The sequence below is a fragment of the Cajanus cajan genome, chromosome 4 (assembly GCF_000230855.2).
Source record: "Cajanus cajan strain Asha chromosome 4, NIPB_CcT2T_4, whole genome shotgun sequence".
Classification (NCBI taxonomy): Eukaryota; Viridiplantae; Streptophyta; class Magnoliopsida; order Fabales; family Fabaceae; genus Cajanus; species Cajanus cajan.
Genome location: NC_138520.1, coordinates 77,853,469 through 77,869,839, shown reverse-complemented (window position 1 = coordinate 77,869,839; position 16,371 = coordinate 77,853,469). Strand labels below are relative to the sequence as shown.

The 16,371-nt window shown below is 33.6% G+C and overlaps 2 protein-coding genes across 2 annotated transcripts; one reads left to right on the top strand and one right to left on the bottom strand.

Moving 5' to 3' along the window:
* Positions 1 to 344: 344 nt before the first annotated feature.
* On the bottom strand, positions 345 to 2,360 carry LOC109812428 (THO complex subunit 4B). The gene is made up of 4 exons (XM_020376389.3): positions 2,105 to 2,360; positions 1,895 to 2,017; positions 1,191 to 1,444; positions 345 to 849 (listed from the first exon to the last, which is right to left on the bottom strand). Exons 1-4 carry the CDS (start codon positions 2,210 to 2,212, stop codon positions 582 to 584), a joined length of 753 nt encoding a protein of 250 aa, XP_020231978.1. The 5' UTR covers positions 2,213 to 2,360; the 3' UTR covers positions 345 to 581.
* A 1,803-nt stretch (positions 2,361 to 4,163) lies between these two features.
* LOC109812427 (zinc finger C3H1 domain protein) lies at positions 4,164 to 15,585 on the top strand. The gene is made up of 10 exons (XM_083073167.1): positions 4,164 to 4,467; positions 4,906 to 4,999; positions 5,876 to 6,763; positions 7,254 to 7,375; positions 7,907 to 8,861; positions 9,981 to 10,499; positions 11,111 to 11,436; positions 12,315 to 12,413; positions 12,494 to 12,619; positions 13,314 to 15,585. Exons 1-10 carry the CDS (start codon positions 4,330 to 4,332, stop codon positions 15,096 to 15,098), a joined length of 5,052 nt encoding a protein of 1,683 aa, XP_082929293.1. The 5' UTR covers positions 4,164 to 4,329; the 3' UTR covers positions 15,099 to 15,585.
* The last annotated feature ends 786 nt before the right edge of the window (positions 15,586 to 16,371 follow it).

Here is a 16,371-nt window from a genome sequence, read left to right as displayed (position 1 = left end):
AATAAAAAATAAAAATAATAATACATTGAATTGTTTTGAAACTCATTTTTCATTTTAAGCGACACTTATTATTATAGATTGAAAGAAAAAATAATGATGATGTAATCACAAATTTAACCATTTGATTAAGCCATGATTAGAAAATATTGTTGGTTCAATCTTGTACAATTTGTGTTCGAAATCTGATTATTTTTTTATTTTTGAGAGATTGCACATTTAAAAAAAAAATAACAATGAAATTGAGTACGTGGGTTCATTCGGTTCGATTCAACAGGATGAATTCAAAAAATAAATGGTTCGGATTATTTTGAATAGATACAACTATAGGTGACCAGTGACCAAACTGAACAAAAAAAGATAAATTTTCATTTGTTTGAATTCTATTTTCATTCAGAACCAATCCAAGCTGACCCATAACTAAAATGTACAAATAGCAAAATAGAAGACTAATATATATACAGTGTAGGTAAAACTTGGCAACAAAAATTAGAAATCCGAACCCCAGACATTGCCATTATGTTATATCCAACGTTTTTCTGAACTATTTACTCAAATGAGTTATTATAGCATCAGTCATGATCTCACTCACTTTCCATTTTCTTTTTTATCTGCTTAGCCTCGGAATGATATTTCTCCAATTCATCATCAAGATCTTTAACAGACACCTTCCCAATATTTCTCTTTACTTTTGTGTAGCCTCTCGGAAGGCGATGAGACTTCTCCAATGCATGATCAAAACCTCTAAAAGATAACTCTCGAATATGGTCCTTCTCTTCTCCACGCCCCCTTGGAAGGGCCCCCCGTGAAAAACCATTGTGGAACATGCTACCTCCAACCCTTCCTTGTTTGCTGAAAAAGAAAGTACAGAAGTTGCAATGATTATTAACAGAGAAGATACTCAAAAATAAGGACACGGAAGATGAAACCTGACCATGAATAAGGCAAGTGGCTCCACACTACATATTCTTAGACTTAGAACCGAAAACTATTTAAATTTCTAAATTTTACTCATAATAATAAATGAATATATACGTAACTTGTGATTTCATGTAACACGTTATCAACTGCAAAGTTCAAATGAGTATTTCAAAGGATTATTAAGGATACTATGCATTCCCAACTCAGACTAGATATATGAATAAATATATTGAACTGAGAAGCTCAAAAGACCAGGAATCCGAATTTCATACCTTACAAGAACATCATTTGGTCTTCCGAGGAAGCTATTTTGATATGATGGTGCAACCGCAGGAGTAACTGAACTTGTTCCAACAAGCTCAATTTGCAATGGTTTTCCATCAAGCCTCATATTGTTGTATTTCTTGATGGCTGCTAAAGCATCAGAATACCTCACGAACACAACTTCTGCTGTTCCCTTTGATCTCCCACTCTCGTCATAATGAATGGTGTATCTTTTCAATTCACCCTCTTCCGAGAACAGCAGCTGTAAAATTTAGGCACAGTTACATTATTATAGCATCACCAATAAGTACAACATTTGGAAAAAAAATAAAACAAATACAAAAAGCACTACTAATAAGAATCAAAACGATAAAAATAAAAAATAAAAATTTCAATCTAGTTTTAGTTATCGTATTTTTTTTTGTTTTTTTATAATCGATGAATTTCGTCTCTCTTTATGGAACTAGAGTGAGAGACAAAATTCATCAATTACAAAAAAAAAAAATACAAAGATGAAAGTCATTGTAACAAAAGAAAACGATGAAGACCAATTTTGACCAGAAATAAAGAAACCTAAAATACGTTTGACCTAAAAGAACATCTATATCACCATTATAAAAGAACATCAACTAGCATGCGCATTTAAAATTAAACAGTGAAAAAGAAGGTAAAACAGAAAGCAAGTGATAAATTATATTCTCGTGTATTATACCTTGATATCGTCGTTGGAAACTCCTCGATCCAAGTTCGACACATAGAGTTTGGTGCCGCTTTCGATCAACGCCGCGCCGTCGTCGTGGAAAGCCATTTCCGAAATCATCCTGTGTGGCCGTGCCTACGAATCAAAAAGAGTGAGTGAACGCTAACATTCTCTTTTCTTTGTCACAGTAATAAGTAAATGAGGAACGAAACCCTAACTCACCGGCGGAATGGGATACGGCGTTGTCCTGGCCGTGAATCGGCGGCGAGAAGCTGCGGCGGTGGACTGCTTGATGATGTCGTCGAGGGACATGTCGATGCTGGCGGCCATTGTCGTCGGAAAAGGAAAGAGAGTGAGAGAAATTAGGGTTTCGTCGCGAAGAGTGAGTGTGAGTGTGATACTGAGGAGTTTTGAATATGGCGCAGTGTAAGAGGGAGGAAGAAAGAGGATGGTTATGGTGTGGTGTGGTCTACTGTGTACACGTTTAATCAAGTTCCACTAGAATTTGGACGCGTGTCAGCGTGTCAAACAAGCAACCTATTCGGGCCGTTAGATCTTTAGTTTGTGATATTACTGTCACTGCTATCAACCGTTGATTGGAAAATGCAAATGATTGTGTCTATTTCTTGGGAAAGGAAGCGTAAAAGGTAGTAGTATCACCGTAAGAATTCTGTATTTTAGTTTTTCATATTTGTCAGAATTTGTTTTAGTGAAATTAAGTTTACAAATGTGGTTAAAATGTGTTTGAGATTTTTTTAAAATTATGTTTTTTCTATAAGATAAATAGTTTTATAACTTTAAAATAAATACTCACGAAAATTATCTTTATTAGTAATTATTTTTTCAAATAATAATGATTATTCGTTCTGAGAAACAAATTTACTATAGTGTGGTTTTATAAGATACCCTTTATTAAAAACATGTTTAGTATATATTTGTATATCAAAAAATTATGAATTACAATATCAAACATTATTTTCACTCTTTTAATTTCCAAAATAAAATTAAACTTTTAATAAAACATTATCTATATTCGTATGTAAAAAAAGTTGAATTCAATGTGCATTTTACAAAAAAAAAAAAAAAAATCCTTTACGATCATTTCAAACTACTCTTATTTTGTATTTATAAACTTAGTATTCTTAAATGTATATTTATTTTAATTTGAATTTACTTTCTTTTATCTATATCTTTATATAAAATATTTTTGTCAGACTGTTTTATTTTTAAATAATAAAAAATAATATTAAAATTAACTATTTTTAAAATTTTGAAACATTAAAATTTAAAGATTAAATACAATATCAATTAATTCAATAGATATTAATAATTATTAAACATCAATAAATATAAAGATATGAAATGTTTTGATCCTACTAATTTTAAAGATAATATATATTGAGTTCAATTCAATTATTCGCCTAGTTTTATAATTTTTAATTTAGTCACTAGACTTAAAAGAATCCTTATGATACCTATCATTAAAAAGAAAGTTAATATAATTAATGATCAATAAAAAAAATTTATTTATCCATCAAATTCATCTACAAATAAAATTTATTTATTAATCAATAAGTTGTTAGTCTAAATGATACTAAATTTAATTTTTTTAAAGTAAAATTTTATGTTCAAATTTTATGTATGAAAAAAAATTATTAACTAATTTTCTTATAAAAATTAATCATTAATGAAATCAAGAAATAATTGATACCAATAATATGATTAAAAAAATCATCAATATAATAAAAAATAATAATAGCTAAAATTTAATTCATCAATTTAATTTTATAGATTATCAACAATCTTTTTATTATTTTTTTCAAAATTCATTAGATTGTATACCAATTATTATTTAATAAAAAATTATTAATATTCTTTATTAATATTAGAGGGGTCAAGATACTTCATTTTTCTAATAATCATATATAGATAAGTATTAAAAATTATAAAAGATATAAGAATTTTTTTACATTTAAAAATATAAAAATTTACTAAAAAGTGGAGATAATAGTAGTTACTAAAATATATTCTTTTTATAATAAGTATAAAATTTAGATTTGTGTACCTTTTTTAGTAAAAATAAAAAATAAAATCCAAGGCATTCATTCAAAAAATAAATTTCGTTTTACATGTTCATATTTGATACACAAACTAATTTTTCCAAATTTATAATTTTAAAACCGAGCCCATTATCCAAACCAATTCAATTTTATTTTTCTTTAAATTTTTCTGTTTGGATTGATTGTTGACTCATGGTTAAAATTGTAAAGCACAAAGAAAGAGAGGACATAATAGCCATTTCAGATTCTGCAAAGAAGCATACTCGCCCGCCCTGAGATAGTTCGTTTTCTCACCACCTTCTCCTCTTCTCCTTCGTCAGCGTTTTCTTCGCAACACTTTAGAGAGAGAAAGTGCGTGAGACAGAGAGAGAGAGAGAGAAACGTTCGATGGAGGACGCCGTTCACCTCCGAGCTTCCACCACGCCGGCGCCGGCGTCGGAGAATCCCAATCCCAATCGCATCCGCGACCTCCCAACCAAAACCAGAGAGGAAGGCGAACTCTCTTCCGAAGACGACCATGACGACGTACTCTTCTTCACCAAACCCTACCTCTTTTTCTTTTCATTTTTCCGATGATTATCTCATTTCCTATTTTGCTTTCGTTGACTCGTGCTTTTTCTCCCCTAACAACGCAGCACCGCTGTTTCTTCTGTTCGTTTCATAGTGAATTTTCCTCGTTTCTTGATTTTGATATCCGAATTCAGTAGTTTATCTTTACTAGCTCGTGAATTCATATAAGTTGCTGTAGATCTAAGAGTTTCCGGAGAACACTCGGTTCTGTTTGTAAACACTGCTGAGTAGGGTTTTGTGATTATATCATTGTTTTTAATTGGCCAAAGCAGTGGAATTGGCAAATGGAAGCGTACCGAAGCTTGGTAGCGCGTTATGTTTGGTTCTCGCTAATTTGCTTTCGTTTAATTGTTTCTGACTATGGTTTGTTAATGAGTAATTTGTGCTCACCAGGAAAACCTTGATAGTTCTGCTGTGCAATCCACCCCTGCTGTAGGCTCTGGTTCTGTTCCGCTGGTACAAAAGACTACTCAAGGCGTTCAGGGTGGTAAGTTTTGCTATCTGTCAATTAAAGAAAGCACTTGAGTGCTTTAGTAGCCTTGTAGACTATCTGAATTGTTCATACCAATGACTCCTACTGAGCATCATCTTGAACTCCATGGCTATCTAACTTGTCCAGGAATTGTTGGTCTGGTTTATGGAATTGGCAACATCATAACTTTTGCAAGATTTGGAATGTGTTTGTTTGATGATAAATGTATCCATTTATGTTTGTTATGTTTATATGATCTCTTGTTTTACATGTTGGATAAGACCTGCTTAATGTGTTCTTTCTTTGAAACCTATATTGGTGCCTTTTCATACATCAAGGCTATTTTCTCTTCTTTTAGTCAGAGGATGTGTCATGTTTGATCACTGTGCACAAGTGCACATCATCTTCCAACAATCATTTTACTGGCTCTTACAATATCTAGAGTGCGTTAGCCTTGTGGATTATCTGGATAATGGGGACTCAAACTCTCATACTGAGCGTCACTCTCTTTTGTCATAATCTTGAACTCTCCATTCTTGTCCAGGCTTTTTGGTCTGGTTTATGGAACTGGAAATTTCATCTTAATTGTTGTGACATTTGGACTTGTGTTTATCTTATGATATATTTATCTATGTATGTTTATATGGTCTTTGTTTTTATGTGGTGGATAAGACCTCTTTTAATGTATTTTTTTTCTGGTGGATTAGACCTCTTTTAATGTATTTTTTTCTTTGAAATCTGTCTTGGTGCTTTTTCATACATCAAGGATGTTTTCTCTTCTTTTAGTCCCTGGATGTGGCATATTTGAGTTCAATGTACACATCTTCCAAAAATCATTTTACTGGCTCTTGCAATATCCAGAGGATAATTTTTTCTGGCAATATTTTACAGGCTCCAGTAATTTACAGTTGCAAACAGCCAAACAACCAACTGCACAGAAGAACTTAAAAAAGAACCAAGTACCTCCTAAATCTTCTCCATGGACTGGTCATGTGGGCACTGATAAAAATCTCGTGATAAGCTTCTCTGATGATGACAGTGGTAGCGACATTGAAACTAAAGGTATTGCTTCTAGGTTGGATAGCAATATCAAGAGGACCAGCTCATCCTTGGAAAAATCAAATAAGTTGCAGCAAATTGCTAAAAGTTTGCCCAAGGAAGTGCCAAAGAGGTCATCCTTAAATCGCACATTTATCCCACCAGTGACCAAAATCTCTGGCTCTAATTCTAAGGGGGATGGATCCATCCCACTTGTTCATGGACCAAGAGCTCGAAATTTCAATCCGCTGAACAAAAATTTGGCAAACCGAGAGCGTGGACGTGATCAAGGAGTGGTGTCAAATGACAATAAACTCCAGGATTTGCGGCATCAGATTGCACTTCGGGAAAATGAGCTGAAGCTGAAGGCAGCCCAGCAAAATAAGGAGAGTGCTTCTGTTTTGGGTAGGGACCGTAGTGCCATGAACTCAAAGAACACAGCTAGAAAAAATAATCCAGTTTCCTCAGGACCAGCACAATTGGAGCCAAAAGAACCAGATAGGAAACGCTTGAAACTAAGCACATCTTATGGCACCTCTCAAGCTGTTGATGGTCAGCAGGAAGTTCCTGCTGTTAAATCTATATTACCACCAAAAGCTTATACTTTGGAAAACAAAGTTGATCATGGACAAAAAGAGATTCCATTATGTAGAGCAGAGCCAACAACCATTGTATCACAAAGGCAACCTGACAAACATCTTGACAACTCATTAGAAAATATGCCTCATAGATCAAGAGATGGTAAATACTTTGCCTTTAATATCATCTGTATCTTGAACAATTTTGGTCTACAAATTGGCTCAGAAACTCTGTTGTACTACACCGGATTTTAGATATTGAGAAAGGTTTTAATCAAGCTAGTTGTACTCAATCACATTCCTAAATCCCCAAAATTGAACAAATGTCTCCCAAATTTGTTTTTATTATTTCAATAACTTATTGGCTTTTATCACATTGTATTTTCATTAGCATACCTCCATATTCTGATCACAAGTTTATGCAAAGGTGCTTCCAAGTGCCATTGCAAATTTGATGCCACATATTGCCATGTTATAGGAATGTGTAACATATTATTGTCTAATCCTATGGGACTTGGTTTTGATTTAAAAGACTTGGGTAAGTATAACAAAGCTGATCACTTGATTGCAACCTAGCCCAGATACCAGCCAGTAAAACATGTGTTAAGTTATTTTCTGTTTAGAATCTCTCATGGTCTAATTATACTGTGTAGGTGATGTCAATTATCGTCTCAATCAAACTGAGAAGAGTAGTAGGCTGTTGGACCCTTGTGTTGCTTTCAACCAAAATGCAGTGCCAGCAAATATAAGTTCCAATAGTGTGCCGAAAAATTTTGTGAGTTACAATTTTGTATGCATGACATTTGCTTTTACTCAGTGACTCCACTGAAACTATGCCTGCATTTTTCTGTTCAGTGATTGCCAATAAGTTATAATTTGCTATGCATGGCATTTGCTTTTTTACTTGGTGACTTCCCTGAAATCTCCATTAGTTGATCTATGTAATTTACTATGGACTATGATGGACTGACTCTGTTTTGATTTATAAGTGAAGGATGGACTTTTTGAACTTGCAATCAGTGTGTCTCTTTTCATCATTGATCTTAAGAAGAGTGTAGGTCCGAATAGGTCATAAGATCTGCCAAGTTAAACTTTCGACAATACAACAACAGTGCTAATATAATTTTGAATTTATTTATATTATCTTGTGTCTGTTGCCTTTAACAAAGCAGAATAGTTTAGCATTTGTTCATCCATCAAGGTCCTTCCTGATAAAGTGTACTGATATTAAACACTGAAAAGAGGTCTATAATATATCTGACATAATAGTTCTCCATCTTGTTTGACTCTCTCCTCTCTCATGTAGGAAGCATTAAGCAATAATACAGTTCTTTTCAATCATAATGGCAATGGAAATGTCTCAGAGCATACCAGTGTAGATTTACAGTCATTTTTTAGTATGGAAGAATTGATAGACAAGGAACTGGAGGAAGCTCAAGAGCTCAGGCACCAGTGCGAAATTGAAGAAAGAAATGCACTTAAAGCTTATCTTAAAGCTCAGAGGTCTTTGCTTGAGGCTAATGCTCGATGCTCCAATCTTTATCATAAAAGGGAATTGTATTCAGCTAAGTTAAGGTCTTTAATTTTAAATAATTCTGGCTTCGCTTGGTCTTCAGGGCAGCACCAACATCCTGATATAGGGTTGGATTACTTACCTAGACTTGGATATGAAATGCCCACAGCAAGCTGTCAGAGGCAGGCTGAGTATAATGATATTAATAATCCAAGTTTTGATTCCAATAACCGAGATATCAATAATAGGCATTCCAATACATCCAATCACCACGTGACTCAAGCAAATTTAGGGTCTGAACCTTGTGGTGAACCAGATGCCAGTACATCAGAGCCATTGCCTCAAAGGGATAATGATGCTGCAGATGGAGTTTATTCTCCTTCAGATGAATTAGATACCTCAGCTAATGAAAATGAAGAGATCTCTCCATCTGGGCATGTTTCTAATCACCATGATGCTGAGTATCATAGAAAACAATACTCTAAGTCCAAATTAGTGGATATAGATATGACATCAAATGCAAATTTTTCAACTGATGATCCTCAGGATTCTTTGCTTCTTGAAGCAAAATTAAGATCTGAATTATTTGCACGAATGGGGGCAAGAGCTAAGAAGAGCAGCAATCCATGTAATGATGCAGAACCTACCGCTGAACGAGAGGCTGAAAATGAGGTTGGACATGAAAAAACCCAGGTGCATCAAAATGTTACTGTTCCACTCTCTATGGCAGAAGATAATGAGCTTAAAGGTTTTTTTTTCTTTCCTGTTTTTTTCATTTTTTTTTTCTTCAATTAGTATGCTATGGTGTGTGTTGCTGATCCTGAATATTCATATGTTGCTTTAGTAAACTGTATATTCATATGCTCTTATCTATTTTTGCTAAAATATAATCTTATTTTCAAATGTTTTGGATTATTAGGATTGTATCAACTGGTAATGCAAAAAAAAAAAAAAAAAGAGAGTAAACCTAAGTCTGTATAGTGTATACATGTATTTGTCTTGTCAAGTCGATGTAAGACTTACTCTCTTAAAAACAGTTAAATGTGAATGCTTTTTTTGTGCATATATTTTAATTTAACTTATGTCTGCTGTTGCCCATTTCTAATGGCAGTGTGCTTAAATTATCTATTATATATTTGATGAAAGGTTTTTATCTCAATCAATATTGGTTTTGAGCACAATTTGTTTCCTTTATTGAATCCATGTGATCCTTTCTGTGCTGCATAGAAATTGTTGATAAGGTGCCTGTTGTAGAGAAATTTATTATAACTTGGCTTTTGTGCAGTTTTATGATGGTACTCCAAATGCATAGGTTATGTTTGAGTGGCTGAAATTTTTAAGTGTGCTCATATCAAGATTTTCAATTTATTTATTTGTAAATAAATATACGTATCGGTTTTCATATATTCTCCAAATGTTTAAATAATATGGCTGACTGCTGAAGAACAATTATAAGGAGACTCTCAAATATTGAAGTTGTATATATTTTGGTCCAAGATCCACTGATCTAGAAATACTACACAGTCAATTGCAGTGTAGCAAGCTATTGTTAAATATATGATTTGATATGATATGATTCCTTTGTAATTAGGGAAACTTGTATAAAATTAGGGATTCCACTCATTATTACTTGTTATCTTTTATTTTCGCATTTCCTTATTTTGTATCCTTATAAATAGAGGATTACATGTGTGATAATACGCACATTTTCTTAGCATTTCTACAGTATTGATTAGATATAAGTCCAATTGCTCTTGGTCCATAAATATGAGGAATCCCTAGTTCATATTAGTTCTATTTAATCAAGTTTTTTTCATGAACTTGAATGTTTATCACTTGTATTGATTATTTTGTTCAATAACTCCAGGGGTTGATAGTCATGAAAGGAGTATCTTTGTGGATTTGAGTGAAATTCAAAGCCGGCAGAACATTGGTGGAAATTCTTTGAATGTTAAATGCAGCATTGGTGCAGGAGTTCGAGGAGATATGCCTTGTCAAGGTCACCACTCTACAAATACAACGAACGCCTGGCCTTTGATTTTTAGGAGTGCATTCAGTGAGCTGAGAGGAATGTTTCCATTCAATTCAAATCAATTACAGAATAAAAATATGTTTATTCATGCTAATGATGATCAAAATGAAAATGCTACATCCCACAGTTCTGATGAAACAAATTGTAGCAATATGTTAGCAATCTCAATGCCTGTCACTATCGGAAACTTACTCTCAGATGACAGCTCTTACGGCTATAGTTCTGCAGTTGATCCGTTTTGGCCACTTTGCATGTATGATCTGCGAGGAAAATGCAACAATGATGAGTGTCCTTGGCAGCATGCGAATGACTATGGTGATGGAAACATTCAGCGCAGTGATTCTAATAATGCAGGTATAAAAAGTAGTGGTAGTTTGAACTTTGAAACCTATTTGTCTTGTCTTCATTATTGTTATATTTGGGAACTTTATGAAAAATGATTTTTTTTTGGGTGCTTTCCAAAGCTGAACTAAATATTGTGTGTAAGATATAAGTAGGTTAGTGAAGGATGAATGGATGATACTATGTAAAAATGAGTGCATCTGGGAGAGATTATAGTTATATTTGTTCCAGTAGAATTAACATTTGGGCATAAATAATAGCTTATGGATCCGTTTGTTTAAAGTTTTCTTTTTTTAATTTCCAAAAGAAAAAGCACTTCTTTAAAGAAAAAAAAAGTACTTGTTGAAATTTTAGAGATGTTTGGGTAAACTTTTTATTAAAAATCAGAAGCAAAAAAAAGTAGAAAACTAGAATTCTGTAGCATATTGATTTGACACTTAATAAATGCTGGTAACACAATCATCATTGACTATTAGATATGAACAGAAGTTAATATTAATAAGTGGATTACAATTACAAATTATGAAGTATAATTTCATTTTGATATCAGCCACTTTTAAATAGTTTCTGATGTATATTATTAAGATTTCTTTCTGAAGACATTGTTATAAACGATACTGTAGATTGTCAAGGTAGATTACCATTGCATCAACAGGACTGTAATGGAGTGAGAAAAGTTCCCAATTGTCACAAAGCTACGATTCTGCCAACTTACCTTGTTGGTTTAGATACTCTCAAAGCAAATCAATTTGCATATAAACCTGTTGTGGCACATAGAAATACTCAATGCTGGCAGAAGCATTTCACCATTACTTTAGCTACTTCGAACCTGCATGGAAATGGTTTACTTGCCAATGGACCATTATTGCATGGTGGTGATGAACGCATAGAGGTCCATGGGGCATGGAACAAACAATTATCTTCTTTTCATTTGAGAAGTGGAGCTGGGGTTTGTTGCTTTTAACTATTTTTTTTTTATTTTCCTTGTTCATTACACTTCTATTGGTTTTCAATTATTATCTCTTTAATTATGTTTCAGTCTAAGACTCCAAGGTTATCGCTCAGATGCAGAAGTGAGCAAAATGGGTCAACTGTAACTATATTTTTGATGTTTTATGATTTAATTTTGGTTTTATAGGAATCATTTTTAGGATTTAATTTGGTTATACTTTGGTGGTTTATTGGAAAGTCCTAGAAAAATGAATGCTTGCCAATAAGTTTTATTGTGCCTATAGAGGGACCTACTATTTGTAAAACAAGATAAAACTTTAACTTTTATAGCCATATATATTATTCCAAGAACTTTTCCTTTTGTTCTGGTAAATTCAAAGTTTCTACCTAGTGGATTCTAGGTCACCACATGCCAGGAAATATCTAGTCCTCTCTTATCCCTTTAGTGGTTCTGTCCAGTGTCACACTTCCATGCTAGTTATGATATTATGGTTTTGAATATTTCAATGATCCACTATTTTAAATTTGTTTTAAAATATAACCATTCTTATATTTTGTGTACTTGTGCATGTTAATGCATGTACATATATTGTAATATGTTGGCTGTTTATGTAACTAAATGAACTAACCAAAGAGTTTGTAGACATGATTATATGGCTAAATGAGTTGATTAGAGAACTTTGGAGTAAAAAAGTATTTGTTTTGTATAAGGAGTTTTTCCCACCCTCAGTTTTATTGAGAACTTCCTTTTCCTCTTATTGGCTATAATGCGTGCTTAACCATTGCCCTGGTCAACACATCTTATTAGTTCAAATTTATGGATTCCTTGTATTCCTTTATTCATGCTAATTTCTCCTTTATTTATTGCATACTTAGAATCAAATTAAGCAGGCTATGGCTGATAGTGAACAAGCTGTTGAAATGGCTCTTCTTATTCTCAACCAGGAAATTAATAAATTGCAGGGTGTAAGAAAGGTAACAGTTGTATATTCACTGTCTTGATTATTAGTGTTACAATTTGTCTGTCTATCCTTCTCAAAATTTGGAATTCTCAGGCGCTATCTGTACTGTCAAAAGCTCTGGAGAATGATCCAACATCTGTGGTTCTCTGGATTGTTTATCTACTCATTTACTATGGAAATTTGAAGCCAAATGAAAAGGATGACATGTTCTTGTGTGCGGTATGTTTTTCTTTGCTTCCTACTTTTATGTGGAGTGTTCTCTGGAGAATATTTCGTCCGAAAAATGGGGAGTTCTTGAGAATATAGTTATACTATTGATGGTAAACTTAGTATACTGACAGACCTATTTATTTATTATCCAGATTCCTGATACCAGAGGCACTAGGCAGTAGCATTATGAATTACCTGCTAGGTCTTGTCTTTTGATTTATGTGATAATTAATGCTGCCTGACCGACTTGCCTCTATTACCACATAGAAGAGAAAACACAAATCCAAGATACATGGTTCCCATTACTTAACATATCATAAGGGGAAGTTTGAGCTGTATAGTTGAACTATATATTGGCCCATCATTTAAAATGATAAATTGTTAGAACCTGTCTATCGTTTTATAAAAGTCTGGTTGTTGGCAAGTATATTCAGGTTGTGATGGCCTCATGGGTGAATGGATGAATTAAAAATCTTTTAAAACAAATAGTCTTGGTAGGAAAGTGGGCCTTTGTGTTTAATCTTATTTGGTCTTTTATCCATGTAGATATTAAGAGAGAATCCAATGCGATGCTTGTTTCCTTATGTTCTTTGAGAAGAAAGAACCTTTTGTTATCTTTCTTTTTAACTTTTTGTTAGCATGTTTAGCCTTGCTTTTGAGAACTGAATGTGTGCTGTGAAAACACTCAACTGTTATTTTCCAGGTTAAAATCTGTGAAGAATCTTATGTACTGTGGCTCATGTATATTAATAGTCGGGGAAAACTTCTTGATCGATTGGTTGCCTATGATACTGCCCTTTCTGTGCTCTGTCAGCATGCATCTGCCAGTCCCAAGGACATAATATATGAAAGTGCATGCATTTTAGACCTGTTTCTGCAGATGATGCATTGCTTATGCATGTCAGGGAATGTTGAGAAAGCCATTGAAAGGGGTTATGGAATATTCCGTGCTACAGAAAAATCCAATGCGCCTCATCATCATCTGTCACTCTCAGATATACTCAATTGCTTAACAATTTCTGACAAATGTGTATTCTGGGTTTGTTGTGTCTACTTAGTTATTTACCGGAGACTTCCCAATGCTGTGCTTCAGAAGTTTGAATCCGATAAAGATCTCCTTGAGATTGAATGGCCCTCTATCAGCTTATCTGAAGATGACAAGCAGATGGTTGTTAAACTTGTGGAAACAGCTGTTGAATCTATTGATTCTTATGTCTATAATGAATCAGTAAAAAGTGAAGTTAATCTCAGGTCTGCTCAACTTTTTGCTCTCAATCATCTAAGATGCATGGTTGCTCTTGATAGCAGAGAATGCTTAAGGATTTTGCTGGATAAATACATTAAACTGTATCCTTCCTGTGTAGAATTGGTCCTGGCATCAGCTCAAATACAAAAACAGTATATTGATGTTGATAGTTTCATGGAATTTGAGGAAGCCATTAGGAGATGGCCAAGGGAAGTTCCTGGAATCCAGTGCATCTGGAATCAGTACATTGAAAATGCCATCCACAATCAAAGAATTGATCTTGCAAAATCAATTACAGTCCGATGGTTTCACTCTGTATGGCAAGTACAAGACCTCCCAAATGGAGGGATGGAGACCACTGATGGTGGTAATACTTGTTGCTCATTGGGATTGGATTCAAAATCTGTTTCAGACAGATCCAGTTCTGATCGTAAACAGATAGATACGATGTTTGGATTTCTTAATCTGTCTCTCTATAATTTTTTACAGAATGATAAAACAGCAGCATGCATAGCTGTTGACAAGGCTAGGAGTATTGCTAGTTTTGCAAGTTTAGAGCAATGTATGAAAAAATATGTGATGTTTCTGGTTTATGATGCGTCAGGCTGGAAGGAGAATGGTCCTGATAGTGCCATCAAGAAGATTTTGGAGTTATATACAGATGGTTCATCTCAGGCACTGCTAGTCCCTAATGTGTTGACAAGAAAATTTGTTGACAACATCAAGAAGCCAAGAGTACAGCATCTTATTGGTAACATATTAACTCCAGTTTCATTTGACTGTTCTCTGCTAAATTTGATACTTCAATCATGGTTTGGTTCATCTCTTTTGCCCCAAACTATTAGTGACCCCAAACATCTGGTGGATTTTGTTGAGGCCATTCTGGAGGCAGTTCCTCACAACTTCCAATTAGCTTTTACTGTTTGCAAGCTATTAGTCAAAGAATACAATTGTTCTGAATTAAACTCAGCCAGTCTATGGTTTTGGGCTTGTTCAACCCTGGTAAATGCAATTTTGGATGCCATGCCAATACCACCAGAATACGTCTGGGTGGAAGCTGCAGAGCTTTTGCACAATGCTGTGGGCTTTGAGACAATATTTGACAGGTTTTATAGAAGGGCTCTATCAGTGTATCCATTTTCTATCATGTTGTGGAAATGCTTCTATAAGCTATGTAAGACCACTGGAGATGCAAAAGATGTTGTTGAAGCAGCTAAACAAAATGGTATTGAACTTGGTTAACTATAGATTTAGGGAAATAGATTATAGATAGTGCTGGTGAAACTTCATAGGAGTAGTGAATCTTCTGCTTTTGCGGGCTCCCTTTTTTGTTTTCCTTCCCCCTCCCCCCCTTTTTTTCCTGCAATTAATATCATCCCCCAAATGCCGAATCCTACACACAAAATAGTATTAACATGTGAAGGCCATTCCACCATAGGGGTAATGTTAGTAACATATTGTAGTCTTAGGCACTTTTCTTTAATATTATTATTGGGTGAAATCTCATGTTGGCATCACTAAATAACTTGAACCTAATCTCTGTATAAGTATGACCAACATGAGGTTTTATCCGATAGTATTGGAAAGAGTGTCGAAATTGAGTTGCTAGCATTTTCCTCCACATTTTTATGCTGGACATGGTGGTATCGTATTTTTTTTGGGCTTTGCAATTTTGTAGACTGTTACCTGACTGGTGGAATGAAAGAAAATATTCTCTTTTTGTACCAAAGGTCTTGTGCTTGGTGTTATTCTTCCGTTTCATTCTCCCTTTTTGTGAGGTGATTGTTCATCGTCTTTTACGTGGACAAGTTCCACACGGAATAGCTCATAGTAATGCGTTTATATAATCTTAAATTTTCTATCATTCGAAAACTCAGATTCAGAATTTTCTATAATTTGAAGGAAATTTAATCTTTTTATCTGAGTTATTTTTTATCCTAAATTCACTTTTATACTATTATTTTGGTTTAGAAATTCACTTTTATGCCATAAATTTATTATAGAAATTCACTTTTATAGAAAGCAGAATAATCTTTATATATACTCTCTAACGTGCCTTTCATTTTGCAATGCATCTCGTCAGTTTTTATTATATATTAATTTTTTTTTCCTTTAATCGGGTATCCAATAAAAAAATTAGTTGCCTTTTTTATTTAGATCAATACTTATATTGCTCTCAATCGTTAGGTATAATGGGATATTTATAAATCATTACTAAAACTATTTTATTGTCGAACTAATTTATAAGGTTTTATCAATTAAAAATTTCAGACGTTTTTATATTTTTATTGCTTATAAATGATATCTATTGCATTATTTTTAAATTTATTAATTTTTTAAATTGTGGATTTACAAATATCCTAGCAATGTACATTATACCTTGAAATGCACTGGAAAAGTGTTCGGAAAAGTTTTTACGAATTTATTTGTTTTTATAACAAAAGACATGATTTCTGTAAGTCTTTTTTCCTTTTTTTTTTTCTATAGGCTTTTCGGTGAAACTTATCACAATAGG